The sequence below is a fragment of the Anguilla anguilla genome, chromosome 17 (genome assembly GCF_013347855.1).
Source record: "Anguilla anguilla isolate fAngAng1 chromosome 17, fAngAng1.pri, whole genome shotgun sequence".
Taxonomy (NCBI): Eukaryota; Metazoa; Chordata; class Actinopteri; order Anguilliformes; family Anguillidae; genus Anguilla; species Anguilla anguilla.
This window is the reverse complement of record NC_049217.1, coordinates 15,082,380-15,103,065: the sequence shown is the minus strand read 5'-3', so window position 1 is coordinate 15,103,065 and position 20,686 is coordinate 15,082,380. Positions and strand designations below refer to the sequence as shown.

The window sequence follows — 20,686 nt, the reverse complement described above, 5'->3', positions numbered from 1 at the left end:
TGCTGGGTTATGTTAGGCAGGGTGGTTGGGTGGGGTTATAGGGAGTTTCAGGGTACAGTATACTGGGTTATGTTAGGCAGGGTGGTTGGGGTGGGCCTATAGAGAGTTTCGGGGTACAGTATGCTGGGTTATGTTAGGCAGGGTTGTTGTGGTGGGGTTTTATTGGGAGTTTCGGGGTACAGTATACTGTGTTATGTTAGGCAGGGTTGTTGTGGTGGGGTTTTATAGGGAGTTTCGGGGTACAGTATGCTGGGTTATGTTAGGCAGGGTTGTTGGGGTGGGGTTATAGGGAGTTTCGGGGTACAGTATACTGGGTTATGTTAGGCAGGTCAGACACCACACAGCAGCTGAGGGCCCCTCGTGAGTGCTTCATTCTCTTGACTTTGGTCCACCTGCCGGTCGCGTCGTCGTAGCTGCGCACGCAGTCGGTGGTGGCGAAGGCCTCCAGGCCGCCGGCGGTGAGCAGCCGCCCGTCCAGCACCGCCAGGCCGAAGTTGCTGCACGGCCTCGCCGTGCCGCGGACCGGGCGCCACCGGTCGGCCAGCGGGGAGTAGGCCTCCGCGGTCCGGAGACGGACGGCCCCGTCAAACCCGCCCACCTGCCGGAGGTCAGACGTTCCATTTCATATTTTCGACTGGTTTCACATTTTACTTTCCGATGCAGTTAGTTTCAGACAGACAAAAATAACAATTGTTTCAGACTGTGTTTTCAAATTCGTTCAGAGAAATGCTGTCTTTAAGTTTTATGAAGTGGAGCCTTTATTGACGCATATTGCCGGTGTTGTGCAAAATTTGAAAAACCTTGTAAAAATGGAAATCTCCGGAACAGTAAAAAATGTTTCTTCCCCCCATTTTCCTGACAAAGTTTTATAGTCATGTGGGGGTATTGAATCAATTTTATCAGTTATGATACATTGACGGTAAATAGAGCTGGCTGAAACATTGAACTTATGAAATGAAAAATGATGCAGAAAGTTTCCATCTTCCAAGTATGATATAATAAAATGGAGAACTGGCTTTTTTTCAAGTCCTGTATGAATGAGTACAATTGTAGTACAAGTATACATAACAGAACACTGTCAGACAGACTACATGTAAAACACATTTCCCCAGAAAAACTTCCATAGTAATGTGATGTCATAGTAATGAGTAGCGGACATGAACCATGAGAGCTTTTGTACCAGTGTGATGTCATGAGTGGTGGGCTTGAGTCTCAGACACTGTTCCATCACGCATACTTACACACATACATTCGTACAGGGTTAAGATTGGCGGACCAGGGACAGTACAGCGCCTCTGCACCATTGTGATGTCATGAGAGGCGGGCTCGGGGAGTGAGCTCACCGCGTAGATCTCCTCTCCGTAGGCGGCGACGCCCAGCCCGCTGCGGCGGCTGCCCATGGGGGCGATCATGGTCCACTGGTCGGTCTCGGGGGTGTAGTACTCTGCAGTGAAGACACACTCCTGTCCATTGAAGCCCCCACAGATGTACACCTGGACGACAGTGACATGAGCTCCAGGTGAAAAGTAATTAGGCTGGGGCTAGTTTGGCAGGGCAGATGGTTGTTCTCTTAAGTCGTGAAGAATGCTCAGGCTAAGAATACTCAGTCTTGTTTTGAATCTCTCTCAAGGAGCAAATCTGAAGAAGTTATCGGCAATTGTGTTGGTAAAATCTTTTTATGTCCTTTTAAAATGTTTGGTTATAAGTTAAATGAAGCCGTTAATGTAATAAGGTCTGATTCCATTCTGTTGAGTATGCGTGTGGTTTGCTAAAAGCCGTTAATAGTGTTGCGGGCTCCTGCATTTTTTCATAATTTTATTGTGACATCCAGCTCCTGACGCAAAGGAACAGATTTGCATGAGGTTTGTTTCTTTTTAAAACTGAAGTGGAGCTTTCCTGTTGCAATATGGCCGCCGGCCCCACCTTGCCGTGCAGCGCGGCGGCGCTAGCGTCGCTCCTCTGCTCGTGCATGGGCTGGATGTAGCTCCACTGGTTGGCCTCGGGCTGGTAGCGCTCGGCCGAGCTGTGCCCGACGTGCCCGTCGAAGCCGCCCATGGCGTAGACCCGCCCACCCAGCACCGCCACGCTCACGTAGCAGCGGCGCAGGTGCATGGGCGCCGCCTCGTGCCAGGTGAGCGTCGCCGTGTCGAACCTGCGCACGCTGCTGAAGAACTCCTCCTCGTCGCGGCCCCCCACGCAGTACACGGAGCCGCCCAGGCAGGCCGCCCCGTGGTAGGCCCGGGGCCTCTCCTGGTCCTGCGCCACGGAGACCCACTGGTTGGCCCGCACGTCGTACGACTCCAGGGCGCTGGAGGGGCTGCGTTCGCTCCAGCCCCCGACGGCCAGCAGGACGGCGTGGGGTAGCCGCGGCGGGCAGGGCTGAGCGCTGATTAAGGAACTGAAGAGCCTGGTGACCAGGCGGTTCTGCAGGAACCTTTTGGTCTTTGTGAGCAGGTCCCTGCACTCCCGGCTCTCCTTCACCACCGAGTTCTCCATCACGTTGTGCAGGAAGTAGTTGGGATCCAGGAAGGACATCCGCACCTTGACAGACAGGCAGACGGACAGAGCAACAGACTGCAAGCACTGGCAGCGCTATGCATATATTTAAATATTAAATCACGTTGTTCTTCAAATGAATCCATATTTATGTTTCCCTCTTCTTCCTGTATGCACTTTTACTGAGACCCATATTTCATAAACAAAACACATAAAATCCAGACCATTAAAATGAGTATCCGAGGTATGAAAGAGTTATTTTATGTGTCCCTTTGAGTGATGTGGTGAGAAATGTTAAAGGCATACTATGCAGGATTTTTGCCATATAAGTCATATTTTTGATGCACTGGCAATCTCTGTCTTGGCAAACATTTTCTAAATCCATGCTCCTCTGCTTGTATTTCTTCTTCTAAAATGTGTTTGGGATGTTTCTGGGCATGGTGCTCTTTTCTTTGTGAGGAGGGGTGGGTGTGGCTACAGAGCCTGTGGGGTGGGATCAGGTTTCAGCTGAGCATTTGTAGCTAGCTAGCTACTGCAATGGCAAAGAAGCACAAGGAAGCAAAATGACCAACAGGTCTCGTTCAAAAACCAGAGTCGACCTTAGAATTGCTTTTTCTCAATGGTGGCAACTGTCAAAAAAATAGAGATATGAAAATAAAAGCCATATAAAATATAAAAATGGAGGTGATTGTGTGGGGTTGGGTACAGAAGAGAAGGTTTCCTTGATTGTAAACAGCACCGCAGCAAGGCTAAAAATCCTGCGTTGTATGCCTTTAAGACCATCTCGGTTACCTTGGGCAACAGCACAGAGATGTAGGGTTTGCGCTCTGAGAGACGGTGTCCGATCCACCGGAGGATCACGTCGAACACCACGCCCTCCTCCTTGACGTTGAGCCCGTCGTCCCCGACGATGTCGCAGACACGGGGCAGGGGCAGCCCCAGGAACTCCCGGGAGGTGCGGCCCACCTCCTCGAAGTGGCGCAGGATGAAGCGGTACGCGCGGAGCTCCAGGTCGGGCTGCGGGTAGGACGCGGCCATGCCCCAGATCCCCACGCAGTTCCGGGGGCACATGCGGGCCTCCAGGAAGCCGAAGCACACGCGCGCCACGCCCGCGAAGCCCAGGCCCACGGCGGCCTGCACGAGGGGCTCCACGGTCGCCTCGGTGACCGTCGGGTAGTGGGCGTAGACGTGCTCGATGAGGAGCCGCATGGTGTCTGCCGACAGCCCCGAGACGCTGAACTCCTGCGGCTCCGATTCGTCGCTGCTGCTGGTGAACAGCGCGCTGCGAGAGAGGGGGCCGCACGAAAACAGTGGCTTCGATGAGCCACGGGACCAATGGCACTCCTCGTGTTCTCTGAAGAACACCAATAAAACGTCTCTACAGCCACCTCGCTCGCAACAGTTGCAGACAATTGGCCAACTGGGCCGAGGTGAGGCAGAAGACAGTTTTGAGCAATTAAACCATGCTCAAATTTAACCGTTTCACAAATCCAGTCCAGTCCCAACATTTATTATGTCTAATTTAGCAAGTTATTCACTCAAACTTCCCTTTTCGCTGTCGTGCAGATTTCCTGAGCCTTCCCACATCTCTTTTTGAAATGTTTTTTTTTTTTTTTTTTACCCTTTTTCTCCCCAAATTGTAACGTCCACTTTTTTATGTGTAATAACCTTTGCTATGGATTCAGGAGAGCGCAGAAGAGTTTGTGCTCTCTTTCGAAACGTGTGATGTCTCCCACCACTTCATATCACTCTGCAGTTCACAATTCAAGCCAGGACAGACAGTCAGAGATACTTCATGTGCAGCTCAACAGGCAGGCTTTCAATTACCCGGCTCACCAGTAGGGGTCACTGGTACGCAGTGACGAGGTATTGTCATCCCAGCCGATGAAACTCTCCCATCCCTGCTGGTCACAGCCAGCACTGGCACATTCTATACCAGACCATGGGGCCCATCCGTGCACTAGAACAGTGCCTTATACAGGGTGAGCCACCGAGCAGCCTGTTCCTGCCCTCCATTTAACCTCTGGCTCCCAACTCCGTATTTCATCATCAGAAAACTTTGCTGTTGCTGTGGAAACCCTGAGGCCCATGGATTTTGCCTCCGTATAGAGATCATTGTGGCAATTTTGCTCTCATTCAAAACCTGCTTTTTCACAATAGGCCCTTTTTTTACATTTTTGTTTGATGTAGAAGCTAAATGTACTTTTTTCCATTCAGGTCAACACAATTTTAGGCTTTGTGAAGAACACATTTAGGTTACATGCAGGCTATGTGAATACTTTCCAGACAAGACATTTACTGCAGTAAATCACATCAACCATCAGCAAGCCACAATTTAGGATTCATGCGCATTTATGGAAATATGTAGCACTTTCACTGTGCTTATAAAAAGCTTCTAAATTGGACACCATTAACTTCCATTGAGAATAACAAGTCCGACCTGAGAGAGATGAATAGCTATTCTCATCCAGGATTTCTCTGAATATTCAGCTTTTTAAAACACACATGGAACACAAAAACATGCGTAAATATCTATTTACTATTACGTACTTATTATGTACATATTTATCAAAATGCATTTAATAAAAGTGGGTGATCTAACATGGGATTTGGCATGCATTCCCCTCCAGCATTAGCGCCTGATCATAATGATGACGATGGATGCCCGTCACTCATTGCTTTCCCATGAAAGACGCAAACATGCTGAGCGTGATCTATCGTGCGAGGCCTTTACTGTCTGTCACTCACCAGAAGTAAGAGCTGCTGGCGGACAGGACGGCCTTGTGAGCGCTGAACTTGGTGCCGTCGACCTCGATCACCACGTCGCACAGCTTCCCCTCCAGACGCAGCTTGTTTAAGATGGTGTAGTCCATACGGGCAGATTCTCACTCCCACCACTTTGAAACTTCCCTGAAGTTCTGTGAAGAACTGGCACCTTCTAATTTCATATAAGGCAGTCTAGTAACACTTTCTTTAAATGAAAACATAGATAATTATGCCATATGTCCAGTTTCCATTCCTTTACCAGTGACAAAGGGAAACTGTACCTCTTGTTTGTGGTACAGCTACATTCAAACTATAGCAACAGTATCTTTCCACTTGTACAATGTTCTAGAATGTTCTAATTATTACATAACAGAGCAACAAGTGCTGTTAAATATGGTATCCTACCATGGTACCACCAACTGTGTCACCATTCACCAGCAGTGAAATACAGAAGTAGGACCTTTTTTTTTTGGGTCAGTAATGTTTTATGTGTACAGCCTCAGGTCTGAAAAAAGATGTGCAAATGCACTGTTTTACACAGGGGATGTGCTATGATTTCTCCAGTAAACTTTACAATAATAAATTTATTGCTGCATATAAAAGAAAGAAAAAAAAGTCTCCCTTAAAATGTCCCTTCAAAATTAACATGGTATGCCCATACATACATGGAGAAACTTCAGCAATGAAAATGAAATAAAACAGCAAACAGTGTCCCATAAAATGCAAAACTTCTGTTAGCAAAGCAAATAAAAAATAGATGCGTTAGTTTTGCATAGTCATGCTGGAAATGTGCTGTAAGTGCCGAAGCAAAAGGATGCGTTTGTTTCCCTTAGTTCAGGCCATTATCAGTGCATTCCAAAATTTAATTTACAATAATGCTATAGTAATTCACTCATAATTGAACAGCAATTCCAAGTGGTTATATAGACCACATTATTACAGAAAAAACATTATAGGGTTTGCACATCTACAGCATGTTTTAAATTGCGTGGTTGACTGACTCACTCAAGCTTTTGACATGTGCATGTGAAGTAGTGCCAGTAGAAACCTTGATTGCATTACAAGTGATCTACTTCAGAGCTTTGCTTTCCACATTCGGACTCTTCCACGTGAAACCAGATCTATTCTGGCACGACCCCCACAGACCTTCTTCAAAGGTGGAATGTCTATCCTAAATAATTTACGATGCATTCTCGACGAAATGTAGATATCGAAAATGGACGGCTCCGTTGTGCACTTCAACTGTACTTTCCCATTATTTTTGTGTGGTGCTGTGTCAGGGCCAGTCTCCACGGCCAATTATTTCAGACGTCGTTTGAAAAGCACGGCGTTCACATTTCCGACATCCCGAGAAAGCTGCGACTTGGCAAGGCTCGGAATGAAATGAGGAAATGGAGACCTATTTACGAAAAATAACATTGGGAGTCAATTTCAATGCCGTCAACGTGTTTCGCAGTCTGTGCAGTTCGTGATGATTGGGGAATCTTTTAAATAAATGTCTCGGAAAGTTTTCTGGTGTGAAAGATCATATTGACTATTATGTGTGGGGCGGCCATATGCGTACAGTAAGTTAGAAGAGACCCCCCCCCCCCATTCCTGATTTCCTGCTGAACAAAAACAGAGATACGGATGAATGAATTCCACTGGCTCTCCGAGCCTCAGTCTCCACCTGCTCTCTATCTGATGGCACCAGTTTCTCATTAAACAGTAGATCCACCGGTGCAGCTGTACAGGTACTGTGGAAATTTAGCTCTGCATAAGGAATATATAAATACATATGCATACGAGCCTCCTGTCGCACAGTTTTCCGCATGCTCGCTCCAAGGTCAGGGCCTAATGCGGATGACTGCTTTAAACTGCTGTCTTTTCTTTTAAAGCCAGTGGGCGCTTGGCATGTCGTTGCCTGGAGATAATGTACTGGGGTGGGGTCAATTGATACTGCACGACTGGCTTAACCCCTGGCAGGACAAAGTCAATTCGGTCCTGCGGCAGTGGACCCATGGTGTGCCGTTGCCCTGGCATTACATTACACTGCACTGAAGCATTTAGCAGACGCTCTAATCCACAGAGACATATACAGCTTCTTTTTTTCTTTTCTTTTTTTTTTGCATACATCTGGATATTTAGTGAAGCATCTTGGGTAACATGACCTGCTCAAGGGTGGCAGTGATATATCTGGAACCTGCTATCTCAGTTGCGAGTGAAGTTTCATAAACCATTGTACTACACTGCCACCCGGACCTGTTCAGATCATTGCGACAAGACTGTTTGCCAAATAGGACACAAATTTACCCTGGACGATTTGACCGTTTTTATTTATTTGGTCTATGCAGATATCAAAATATTATTTAATGGTGTAATTATGGAAATTAATATAAAATGTGGTGGCTGAAAGTGCACAAATCTTTCAGAAAAAAACTCTAAGATATTGTACACCTGGATAACCGTAACCCGGTAAAAAAAAAAAAAAAAACACAGGGCAGAACGAAAAAGAAAACAACCTGCACCTGAAAATATACAGCACTTGTTAGGTCCACACAAACCTTTATCATCATGCTGCTTTAAGAATGTATGGCTTTAACATTGTTTTTGATTCCTAATTTGCATATGACTCTGCTATTGGCTCTCCATGCTCTCTTTATGATTGGTCCCAGAGTGCAAATTTATCTGCGGGGATGCACAAATAGAGCAGGACTGCCGGTGAGCATGGTATTACTTTTTTCTATCCAACGTCTGTAAATATCCATTATGATTCCATTACACAAAACAGTATGCAGTATTAATATTATCTCTCGTTTCAATAATTCTACTGTCAATCATAAAACTGTGACTGCGTCTCTTTGTGACTCAATGTAAAAATGACAGAGGCCCAAATCAATTAATTGTTTTCTAAAACCTCATAATCCATTTCTACCATAATTACATCTATTACATCCCTTAGAGTTTAGGGCTGGAATTCATCCTGAAGCTAAATAAAAATTCCAGAAAAGAAAACAGTTTGATGAACAGCCCCGACATTTGATCACTTTTTATTCTGGGCTGTGTAAATATAAACGCCTCTGTGTAGCATTTGCGAAACCCCCGCACACAGAACAGAGGAGGCCGCAGCGGCTCTCGAGCCAGAATGTCCGCTGCTGCCTCAGAGCCAAGCCGAAACGCCTCCGCTCACTACCGGGTCCCGACCTCTGACCTTTGACAGGAAGCGAAAGCCTGACTGACTCTGGCCGAGCCCAGATTGCCTTCTCTTCTCCGCCTTCTCCCCCCCCCCCCCCCCCCCCCCCACCCCCCACTCCCCACCTCCTCGGCCACCTGGAAAAATAAGTCGGTGAGAAACTCGATCCTCAGAGGTCAGACTGGTTTCTCTGCAGTCCCGCTAATGGAGATAGATGTACCAGTGTAATTGGTCTTTAAAAAGCAGCAATAAAAGAGATCCATTAATCTCTCATTTCCTCTTTCAGATCTATCTAAGGAAGCAGGAACTACACTGCTGGGGATTCTTTACCTTGTGTACCTTCTTTACATTAATTACCTTAAGATTTTCTTTTTCATAAAAGAGGAGAAATTACATCATTTCCTTTTTTTTTCCCCCCGAGAAATGTCATTGCGAGAAAATAAATCCTAGGATGCATGAAAAATGGGAGCTGCTTGGTATTATTTCCATGTGATGATGCAGTCCTGTTACGCATTACTCTGAATTACTCCATTGCATCACCATCTTTTCACTCGTCTCTCAGCCTCTCTTCTTCTTTCTCTTTGTCACCCTCATCAGTCTCTCTCTCTCTCTCTTTCTCTTTCTCTCTCTGTCTCTCCTCCATCATGAGACCCACCTTGTTCTTTATCTTTGTCGCTCTTGTCAGTCTCTCTCTCTCTCTCTCTCTCTCTCTCTCTCCCTCTCTCTCTCTCCCTCCCTCCCTCCCTCCTCCATCATAAGAGACACCCCCCCCTGCAGCTGTCAGGGTTTGGACCTCCCTTTGCTCCCTTTCAATTAGAGCAGTGCAGTGGAGGAAACAGGCATCCTGTCTGTCACTGTGACTCAAAGCAATTACACCCACAGAAAACAGCAGCGCAGGCTGGCACACTGATTACACCCTGCATCCTGCTGCGCTCCCGTACATCTACGGTTTACATTAAAACAGGAGGGAAAAACATGCTTTGATTTCTAACATATCATATGATGAAACATGATGAATGTGTGTTTTGTGAATATATATATATATATATATAGTGGGGAGCAAACGTCTGAGTACATTCTATTATGTATTTAGTACTTATCAAAGAATAATGGCATTAAGATGCTTCAATTACACTTCTTATTGAACAATACTTTACATTTTTGCACATTTCTAAAACACTCTTATGAAATGGAAAGCTATGTTAACATGTGGTTTGTCCATCATATGGTAACACGCCCTTTATTGCTTCAACTATTCATATATTTGTGTATTCCTAAAGCTCAATCTGCAAATATCTGGGCAGCTAACAAATTAAGCCATCTATTAATTGAATGAATCTACCATTCCACCCATTAATGTGGCTAACGCTAGTGCTCTTACATGATATATCTACACACTTTTTTAAAAAAAATAATGAAAACAATCAGTATTGGTATTGTCTTCAGACTTTTCATATATATGTGGGTGGGTGGGTGGGTGTACACACATACTGAACAGCTTCAAAACACTGGAAACTAAAGAAAATCTGGGTCAGGATTTTTCCTAGTGAAGAAAAAAATGCAAAAAAATTCTTTTTTTTTTTTGCATGTCTGTGTGTGTGTGTGTGTGTGTGTCACCTAAAAGGCTCTTTTCTAACTGTTTGGACTTTTGAGGCAATCCTGTGAGGTTTTTAACAGGCATATCTAGTGCAGCAATGTAAACTGCACTACGGGAAGTGTGCTCCATTCCCTCTGTTCACTGAGAAATGCATGTCTGGTACTGGGGCCTAATAGAGCATGGATCTTGCAGATAGATGAGAGCGCACACTTTTGCCTCCCCCTGGGGAACTCTGGGAAATGTTGTTTCCGTGGCTCTGGTGTGCATACGGTCACGACCTCATGAGCACCGGATCTGAACATGTTCTCTGCCTTCAAAAGACCATGTCAACGGTCTGGTGTGACTTCCTGAGGCTCTAGCGTTGTTGACAGATTTACACTAAAGGGCATGTGCTACACCTTTGTACTCTCTACCATTCTCTTTCTCTCCATCTCTCTCCTTCCTGCACTCGCTTCCTCTCTCCCCCTCACACCAAACAAGTGCCATTAAAGCTTGTCTGCACATGATTGGCCTGACTTACTAAGACCTTTAGCATGTGCAAAAACTCTTAGCAGGGGGTCATCTCAGGTCCTGAGTTTGAATCCCAGCCGGGGCCTTTCTGTGTGGAGTTTGCCTCTTCTCCCCATATCCGTGTGCGTTTCCTCCAGGGACTCCGGTTTCCTTCCACAGGCCAAAGACATGCAGGTAGGCGAATTGGTGAGTCTAAATTGCCCCTAGGTATGAGAGTGTGAGTGAATGGTATGTGTGCCCTGGGATTGACAAGTGTACTGTCCAGGGTGTATTCCTGCCTCTCGCCCAATGCATGCTGGGATAGGTTCCAGCAACTCCTGCGAACCGGACCAGGAATAAGTGGGTATACATAATGGATGGATGGAGGAATCATGATGTTCTTCAATCAAGGCAGCGATAAGTAGAGTCAGGTGTCTTAGTGCTGGGTGAAAACAAAAACCTGCACCCACACCAGCCCTTTTTGTATAAGATTGGACACCCCTGTATTAGCGTTTATAGCTAACCACTGACTTACATAAAGATTTTGCAGATCACTATTTGTCACCCTGCTGTAATGTGAAATGTTCATGTGTTTGTATGCACGTGTGTATATTATTATTATTATTATCCTTTATTTAACCAGGAAGGTCCAATTGAGATACAATATCTATTCTGCCAGGGAGTCCTGGTCAAGATGGCAGCAGAAAAATAAAAGTTTCATATTACAAACATACAACAACAAAAAAACAGAACAGACATACAGACATATGATATATGCAGTCACGTGCATGTATGCACGCACGTGTACGTATGTGTGTGGTTACAGGGGGTTAAGAGAGCGAAAATGTGTGCGCAAACAGCATCACCTCTAATTAGCGGTCCATAGACGGTGTGCACTGCTGTATGTACACACGTGTGCACGTGTGTCCGTATGGTGGCAGGGGGTTAACAGTGTGAAAAAGCCGTGCGCTAACAGCATCAGCGCTCCAGAGACGGAGTGCAGACCCGCAGTCTGCCTCGCGCCGATCAGAAAGCCGTCGTGACGCATTATTGCGGCGAACAAAAGCCGCCGTCGTTTGGGGGTATATTTCACGCCGGTTTTTATGGAGCTGCAGCTGGATGAGTCACAGGAGGCGGGAGCCCGAATCGGCTACCGGTCTCCCCACAAAGCGCTGCGCCCCACCCCCCCACCACCCCGACTCACACACTCGCTCACACACCTTCACAGCATTACCGTTCATCTTCCCTCCTTTCTTCGTCCTTCACTGTCTCCTTTTCACGCCGCAGAGAGTGTGACTCACAAAAGCGCGAGCGAGCCCAGCCGTTTCTCGTTTCTGATGTGCAGCCTGGGTTCGTTTCCAGGCTTATTTATTATTTATTCCCATTATTAATACTGCGCCTCATAGCTCGTTGTGGGTGTTTTCCACGCAACACACTGAGATTCATTCAAGAGGCATTTCACATTCTTTCACTAATAAATGCCGGTGTTTGTTTTATTCACCATAAACACAGTTTGTTGAATTAATTTCAGCCGCTGCTGAACTCTCCAAACTATGTTTCCCAAGAAAAAAAATTAACACTTGTATTTTAATTGCAAGCAAAAGGTAAGTGTAAATTTTGATTGAATTCAGATCTAGATTTTTGCTTTTGCCTTGTCTTCAACTTTGGCACATTTAAATGCCCATTCTTATGTTTTTCTTCTCACATTTTGGTGTGCTGAGTGATCGCCAAAAATAAGTCAATTAGCTGTGTTTGCATTGAAAAGACAGTCATTGTGAGTCAAAGTCTGAGAGTGTTGGTTGAATCCAGGGCATTACCTCTCTTGCAGACATAGTTTGATAAACTAAAGGAGCAACTAAGCAGGTAGCCCTTCAGTACATTTACTCACAGTCTCTCTCACTGTATATCAGTTTATGTTTTAAGGTAGAGTGTCTAGTAGATCAGGGCGTTCTCCTTGTTCTCCAGGGAAAGAGGCCAAAGCAGGAAGTTTTCAGCTAATCCAATCATATTGTAACACAGAATCACAAGCTTACTTTGTCACAAGCTGTCTGTCTGCCTGTTTGTGTGTTTGTTTGTGTTCTGTTTCGTATGAAGAATATACCTTCATTTAGAGCACACGAGGAAGTGATTAACTTAAAAATCAAGACTCTGCATAAGTATTTTTCCATTTTACATTCGGTGTAAAATAACGTGCACTATTACTGTTCCTTAGGCTGGAAGAAGTCTCTTCGTTCATATGGTGATGTAAGAAGATTGGCTGTGAGGCATCGAGAAATTAGCTTCTGCTGTTTTTGAGTGGTAGCTGCTGCCCTCTAGAGGCTGTATTTCAAACACACTCAAGAATAAAACATGCTTTTCCCAGCAGTGTAATGTCGCTGAGCAGAAGGAGGAGCAGTGAACACAGACAGTAGCCTGGACACTGTCACTGTTTTTTTTCCCCTCTCCCTTCCTTCAGTATAATTGAGGTTATACACAGCCATCTACATAGAAGTCCCCAGGAGCTTGTGACACGTGTTAAGTGTGTGACCTGCTGCTTCCGGCTCGCAGGCTCCTGAGGTCCTCCCTATTCCACCGACCGGCAGGCGGGCACAGCTCTGTTCCCACGAGCCACTGTGTTCCTGCTCTCCTCATTTCATTATGAATCAGTCACATGGGTCACTGTGGGAGGGTTACCTGCCTGACAGGATTTCAGGTCATCGCAGAGCTTAGACATGCATACACAAGCACATGCACACACACACACACACACACACAGACACACACAAAATCCAGATCCTGGAGGGTCATGGCACAGCTGAAGGCTATTGTAATTTACTGGCACAATTGTCCCAATCAAGAATTAGGAATTATTTCACACATAGTCATTATTAAATTGTAATCCTGGATATGCAATCTAACACAGTCACTGTGTTCCTTATCCCTTCAAGATCAGTTAACCTAGTAGTGAATAACTGCATGTTCATTCCCTGGATGAACACTGTGAAATACTTTTCAACTACCAAAAGAAGCATAACTTCAACTTGTCGCTCACTAAAAATATGGGGGGGGCGGAGAGGGCGGGAGGAAAAGTATTTATGATGATCTATAAGGCTCCTGGGTCATATTATCTGTGCTTAGATGTAATTCAAACGCACCCCGAAGGGCATTCGTGATAGAATCTGCTGAAGCGGTACCATCCCAGCCCAGATGCAGTCTTCAGGTACAGGGCTTTATGATCGGGAGATTACAGAGGAGTCCCCCACTCAGCCGGCCCCCGCCCCCCTTCAGACTCTCCTCCCAATCCCATTATCAAGGTCAGACTGGCAGGGGGGGAGGAAAACCCATCTGTATCCGTCAGGCTTTCTTTGCGGAAAAGACCCACGGTTGTCAGGAGACCACTGAGAGTCTCATTGTTGAGAGTGATGTTGCCAGTGGGCCCGGTACATTGATCATAGCTGTCAGCGTTTCGTTTGATGGATTGAGAGCCATCCTATATCCCATGATCCTTGGCGTGAAGGCAGCTGAGCCAGTGGCTTTCGCTATTGAGAATCCGGCAATATAAAATTGGTTGATTTGTTCGGTCCAGTTTTTTACACACACAGACACACGCACACACACACGCACACACAGAAGTTCCAGCTTCTGGAGAGTTGTGGCACAGCTGAGGGTGATTTTAATTTATTAGCCCAAGTGTTGCTTGCTCACTTCTTCCGGCCTGTTAATGAAGGTACAGTCCTAGCCTTGGGCTAAACGTGCATTGCTAGCAGGCTCGCCAAAGAAGCCCTCTGGAACATTAGCCTGTTTGTTGATGTTGTTTATGCTTTGTTTCTTTTCTGTTTGACCTTAACCCCTGTGCTGTCTGAAGGAGACATTTTTTGTGTGAAGATATAATCCTAGCTATTTGGCTTTCATTCAGTCTTTGCAATGAGTTTGCTCATTCTTTATTCTCAGATCACCAAGCGTGGATAAACTGACTCCAGTAAATGTGCTCATACAGGGTCACTGAACAGGGTCCTGTTTTTGGCGGCACGGTGGTGCAATGGGAAGCAAGATCCTGTATAGGTTCTGGGTTCGAATCCGGCCTGGGCTTTTCTGTGTGAAGTTTGCATTTTCTACCTGGGTCTGTGTGGGTTCCCTCCAGACACTCCAGTTTCCTCCCACAGTCCAAAGACATGCAGGCAGATTAATCGGAGACTCGAAATTGCCCATAGGTATGAGTGTGTGAGTGGATGGTGTGATAGATTGGCCGCCTGTCCAGGGCGTATTCCTGCCTCTCGCCAAATGCACGCTGGGATAGGCTCCAGAACCCATACCACCACCCCCCCCCCCCCCCCCCCCCCATGACCCTACCCAGGATAAGTGGGTATAGATAATGGATGGATGAATATAATGTAACATATAAAATCTGGTTTATATTTTAATATGGAAATGAGTGCACTAATGCTTGTGTTTTGTATGAAATAAAAAGAATTATCTCTCTCTCTTACATGCGCAGATAAGTTAGAGTTTAGCACATCTGTACCATTGTCATAATTCCACGAGGTTGCATAACCTTGCACTACGATGTGGAGGGCTCGGTTTATACTGGTGCCTGGAAGGTTTTGGCATTTAGTGGTTTTCTGTTCCTGAGAAGAACCACCTCCACAGCACTGCCCGTGACAGCCACTCAGGGGCTAAACAGTATGCATGCCCTGTAATTAGCTCCAATGTGAGTGAGATCAGTCTCCGAACCGCTCGCATAAATCCCCTCCGTTCCAGACGATGCCCGTATCTTCCAATCCCCCAGGTTGGTAGATACTGATCTTTAATGACGATGCCCGCTTTTTACGCCAGCACTGCCCAGCCGGTAGCCAGCTCTATTGGAGGACGCACAATTGGTGATTGCATCACCCAGGGTTCGACAGGTCGGTTAGTGGTCTGCATTTTATCTCCATCTAGCGACCCCCGCTGGTCAATTGGGCGTCCCTGGACCGCATCTTATAGCAGCATACGAAAGGTCCTCCTCCGACTCCACTCTATGCAAGCTTAGTTTTAGTCTGAGGAGTGAAAAGAAACAAACGACACCACACGTTTCAGAGAACTGCGGTTGTCTGCACCCTCCTAAATCGGCTGTGAAGTTTGTGCATGAACGCGACTGCGGTTACGGACAGTTGGCTGTTATAAATTAGGGTGGGAACTAGACGTGCTCAGCCCCATGTTGGGTGGCAAGTTCACACATATAAAAAAAAGAAGCACAGGAAATGAACGCCGGCTGTCTGACTGTAAGACTGGCTCTGCCGTACACCAGGCAGCCCTCTGATTTAGAACATTAAGCCTTTAATGATCCACCGCGAAATGCTGTGGGTGAGGAGCCAGCTACACAAGCCCTTATTTCCTTTCTGCTTTGTGATTCAGGTGCAGAGCTGGCAGGATACCAGGAGATTTTGGAAGGGGGGTTGGAGGGAGAGGAGTGTCCCCTGAGTTGCCAAGCCCAGGAGCCAGGAGAGGTCCCCGCTCGCTTGTTTTTGTGCTCTCGGATCCAAACGCTGGCCAAAGTTTTAAAGTAGATTTCCTTTTCGGTTACAGTTATGCTCTAGCCTTTCAGATGCTTCGTGGTAACTGGCAACCACACAAAATGGCTGGGACCTAGAGCACCTTTGGCCTTACTGCAGAACTCAGCACTGGCCAGTAGAGGGCACCACACTGTATGCGAACTGCTCCACTAACCACCATGTACTCTATCCACTACCTTACTGCTATTAAAAATAGCCTGAATGCAGTTTAACATTGATACTGTTTGATAGTGTTTAACTGTGTAATCGGAAGCATTTGAACTGACTGTGTGTCAACCCTCCTCATATTTTTCTTTTCAGCTTGTACCCATTGACCTCACAGACGCAGGGCTTGACTGGATGCCAGTGCAGTGCAGTGCAGTGCAGTACCCAGCGAGGTGGGTCCCCTAGCAGGCCCTGCGCGATAACCACCCCAGCCCGCTCGGTACCCTGCAGATAGAGCTAATCGCTGGGGACCGTGCTACGCGGCTCCCCCACGACTCTCGCGGTCCAACCCACCCGCTCAACCAACAGCTCCTTTTCTCAAATAGGGCATTATTCAAAATGCAGGAGGCCTCTATTTATTGTTGGGTGGCCATGGTTTCCGTGGCTACGCAGGTTGTGCGAGCTGCTCATTGGTGGAGACTCACCTGAACTGTGAAGTGAGCCTTGTGACTATCTGTGCAAACGTGCCTTCCACAAATGGGGGTAAAATTTGCTGTGTCACCCCTGCTACGTGGAAACAAGCTGCGTTCGTTATATATCTTTATCTCATTAACTATTTTCTTTACCCCTCTGCAGCGGTATACAGTTTAGTCATGTTTTTACATCATTTCTGTGTACTGTTCCAGCATGTACCGTCTGCTTTACTTATTTTATTTTTAGGGTATTGTGAATAGACAGTTGGTATATTGCTATATCTTTTATATATTTGACCTGTGTCGCTATACTGAATGTGGCTTTTAAAATGGCCATTATAGCGAAATGACCACCTGTCACATAGTATTCCGACATGTCTGTACAATATACCTGGATATACCCTGTATTCACTGTGTACTACCACAATAATTGCTAATTGTGTTCTGTGTATTGGGGTATTAAGATTTCTTGTTTAGGAAGTCTAATTCTATTAGTATTGATTGCAATTGTGTAATTCCATCTTTCATTCTGTGCAGTGCATTAAATCTGTAAATATTGCTGATCAAATACAATTTATTATTGTTATTGTTTTCAACAGCCTTTTTCCTAATTGCAGAGAGAACCATTTCAGAAATATAGAAGAAATGTATTTTCTGGATGTTTGGATTCCCCATGTTCCAGAAATGAACTAACACTTTTTTAATTGGCAAATGTGAGGCCTCGTCTAGAGTGAAATATTTTAATTGAACATCCAAACCTGTTCCACAGCATTACAAGCCAATCACAATCCACCCCAGTGTGAAAGCATTGGAAGTGGGCGCACTTGGCAATCTTACGATGCTAATTGAATCATTGATTTTAACATAAATAAATAAATGAGCAAATGCTGAACGCGGCTATCGTGTTGAAACGGCGTGATGTGTTAGCGCTCAAGCCCTCATTCTGAGGGATTCTGGGAGCGAGCTGGAGCTCCGTTGGCAGGGTTCGTGAGTCTGTTTGTGAAAGCGCCGGACTGAAAAATGTTCTCACACGTTTAGCTTGAACTAAAGCCAGCTTACTGTAAGCCTTCTATCAGGGAGGGAAAAGGCTGTTGTTCACTTTTGAAAAGGACATGCTCGGGTATTATTTGTCAACAAGAACCAGTATATTCTACTTCCTGACCTCTCCAGGGGTGCAATAAACAATTTGTTCTGTTGCAGCTTACTCTATAGAAAATTGGTGAGAAACCCATGTCCTGACTGCATATAGAAAGCTTGCTTGTTCCCCCGTTCTGAATGCGGTGAAAAAATTTGTACTACTTGTTCTTTGTGGTTTGTTTTGAATGTAAACTGGAAATCTGTATCATTCATACAAAACGTGCTTTTCAAGCAGCCTGCACCACCCACCTTTTTTATAAAAGGGAAATATTTAGTGCGTAAAACAAGGAGGGGAGCGAGAGACAATGAGAGAGAGAGAGAGAGAGAGAGAGAGTAAAAGAACATGTAGGGTGGAGCTTTATATGAGATAATGTCCAGATAGAGAGGCATATGGAAGCTATAGATAGCTGGCTCACTCTGAACAGTTCTGAGGGTAACGCAGACTTTCACTACAATGCTCCTCAAACAAACACTACTCCTCCCTGTGACCCCTTACCAGTGTCTGTCTGTATATACTCTAGGTGGACGTTTGGGACAAAGTCATATTTTTTCTTAATTTGCCTCTGTACTTTGTAATTAAACAATTCATATGTGGTTAAAGTGCACATTCTCATCTTTATTTAAGGATATTTTTATACATCGCAAACCAGTCAAGGATTTTCAAGTTTTTGCCCTTTAAAAACTCCTTTCTTGCTTTAGCAGTATGTTTGCAATCATTATGCTGCTGTAGGATGAAGCACTGTCCTGCCGTCCTGCAGGATGCAGTCCATCCTGTCAGTTTACAAGCATTTGAAGTTGAGCAGATAGGATGCTTCTCTACACTTCAGAATTCATTCTGCTGCTGCTGTCCACAGTTACATCATCAGTGAAGACAAGAGAGCCAGTACCTGTGGTAGCTCAAACATGCTCAAACCATAACTACCCTACTAGTGGGGGTGCTTTGGATCTTGGGAAGTTCATTTTGGCCTCCACACATTGTTTTTGCCATCGCTCTACACGTTCTTGCCATTTTTCCAGAATTCTGCAGGCTATTTTCGGTACTTCTTAGCAAACTGTAACCTGGCCATCCTGTTTTCTGTGGCTAACTAGTGATTTCCATCTTGCAGTGTATCCTCTGTTATTTTGTTTGTGAAGTGTTCTGCAGACAGTAGTCACTGAAGTATCCGTGCTTGTCTCCTGAAGAATGTTTCTCATCTGTCGGATAGGTGTTTGTGGGTTTTTCTTCAAGATGGTGAGAATTCTTCAGTCATCAATTGTAGAGGTCTTCCTTTACCAGGCCTTTTGCGATTACTGAGCCCACCAATGCTAGCTCTTTTTAAAAATTAGGTTCCAAACAGATTTCGGTAGGCCTAACATTTAGCCTATGTATCTGACTTTTTTTCTTCTTATTTCTCAGCTTCATAAAGAGTTCCTTGACTGTCATTGGCACAACTGTGATCCAAAACGCCAATAACTATCTCCAAAGACTTCAAAGGCAATCAGAAGCCTAGAATCATGACTAGATACTGAAAACTAAAATATGTCTTCGTCCCAAACATGGATCTCAGTTTATATTGCTGAATGCTTCTCTTTTACTGTCATATGAACAATATAAACGACTGTTCCTGGGGAGAAAAGAAAAAAAAATCCAATCTTGGGGAAAAGGACTGTTTTATAGTTGTGTTCCAGCCCATGTCTTGATTATTATTGGACTGTAGCCATCGGCCTGGAAGAAAGCCCTGAATCACTTTTCTGTTTTAGGTCATTGCTTTCTCCAGGTGTCAAGCGTCTTCTAGTAAGAAAGGCACCTGTACCACCTCAGGGCTGTGCGTCTCTGAAATTAAAGGAAGTGAAATTCTCGTGTGAACGGAGACAGTGGCAGAAGAGCTGGAGAAGCTTGAGGGCACTGAGGAGGTAAAGAGGAACATGGAGTTCTGTTTGACCTCAACGGCCCTTCCTCTCCACATCACTTCTCAATGGCCTGCCAGGGCTTTAGGCCCAAAACTGGCGTTTGTTTAGAAGATTTGCACTATTTGACATTGTTTTCTTCAGTGTAATGGAGGTCCACTATCTCTGTACATCCTTGACTTTCAGACCACAATGATCTTCATTCAAGCTCACTGTGCTATTATTATTATTATTATTATTATTATTATTATTATTATTATTATTATTATTATATTATTATTGTTGTTGTTTGAAGAATATTTTGTAATCAAAGAAACATATAGCCCAAAGTGTTTCATGACAGAATACAATAAACTCTCCATTGAGAAATAGTTAGCATAAATACAAAAGTGCATGAAACTTAAACAAAGAGGGTAAACTCGACCATAACTGCAAAAAAGGTAATGTTCTGACTGAATGGTAGTAAACTAAAAGATTGAACATACTGTTATCAGATAATTTAGATAAATACTTTATATAGAATAAATGCCTAAAATAATCCTCAAATAAATCAGGAGTGTAATAAAAGTAGTCTGAGATATAGGGATGCACAAAGGTTTAACAGTTTAAAAAAAAAGTAAAAATAAAGAGAACTTACAGGATTTTATGGATGTGGTTTTATAACTAGGGTGATGTAACCTGAGGTTTAAATATAGTGCCGTCACAGATTGGAGATTTTTTATGATCCGTAACAGAAGCAGCAGTAGAACTGGTTTCAGTATTTGGCAGAGTGATACTTACAAAATTTACGTACAATAATTTTGGACTTCCCAAACTCCTCCAACTTAAAACATATTCAAGGCCATTGAAGGGTCCCTTAACTACACATGAGGGTGTGTTACAAAATGACATGTTATGTGTTGTTTGTAACACATCTGTTTTCAGAGTGTTAGTGTGTTTGGAGGTGAAGCAATGGAACCTGGAGGTGAAGCAATGGAACCTGGTGATGAAGCGA

General features: G+C 44.9%; 1 protein-coding gene across 1 annotated transcript; it reads right to left on the bottom strand.

Annotated features, from left to right (window-relative positions):
- Window positions 1–251: 251 nt before the first annotated feature.
- Window positions 252–11,851, bottom strand: LOC118217407 (kelch-like protein 10). The gene is made up of 6 exons (XM_035399376.1): window positions 11,741–11,851; window positions 5,245–5,406; window positions 3,289–3,778; window positions 1,924–2,541; window positions 1,344–1,493; window positions 252–598 (listed from the first exon to the last, which is right to left on the bottom strand). The coding sequence occupies exons 2-6, from the start codon at window positions 5,367–5,369 to the stop codon at window positions 284–286; spliced, it is 1,698 nt and encodes a 565-aa protein (XP_035255267.1). The 5' UTR covers window positions 5,370–5,406; window positions 11,741–11,851; the 3' UTR covers window positions 252–283.
- Between the last annotated feature and the right edge of the window lie 8,835 nt (window positions 11,852–20,686).

Coding starts and splice junctions, on each gene's coding strand:
- LOC118217407 (XM_035399376.1), bottom strand. CDS start 5,369: ATGGACTACACCATCTTAAACAAGCTGCGTCTGGAGGGGAAGCTGTGC. Junction 1,494..1,923: donor CCGCCGCGCTGCACGGCAAG/GTGGGGCCGGCG, acceptor ACTGTCGTCCAG/GTGTACATCTGTGGGGGCTT. Junction 599..1,343: donor ACGGAGAGGAGATCTACGCG/GTGAGCTCACTC, acceptor GACCTCCGGCAG/GTGGGCGGGTTTGACGGGGC.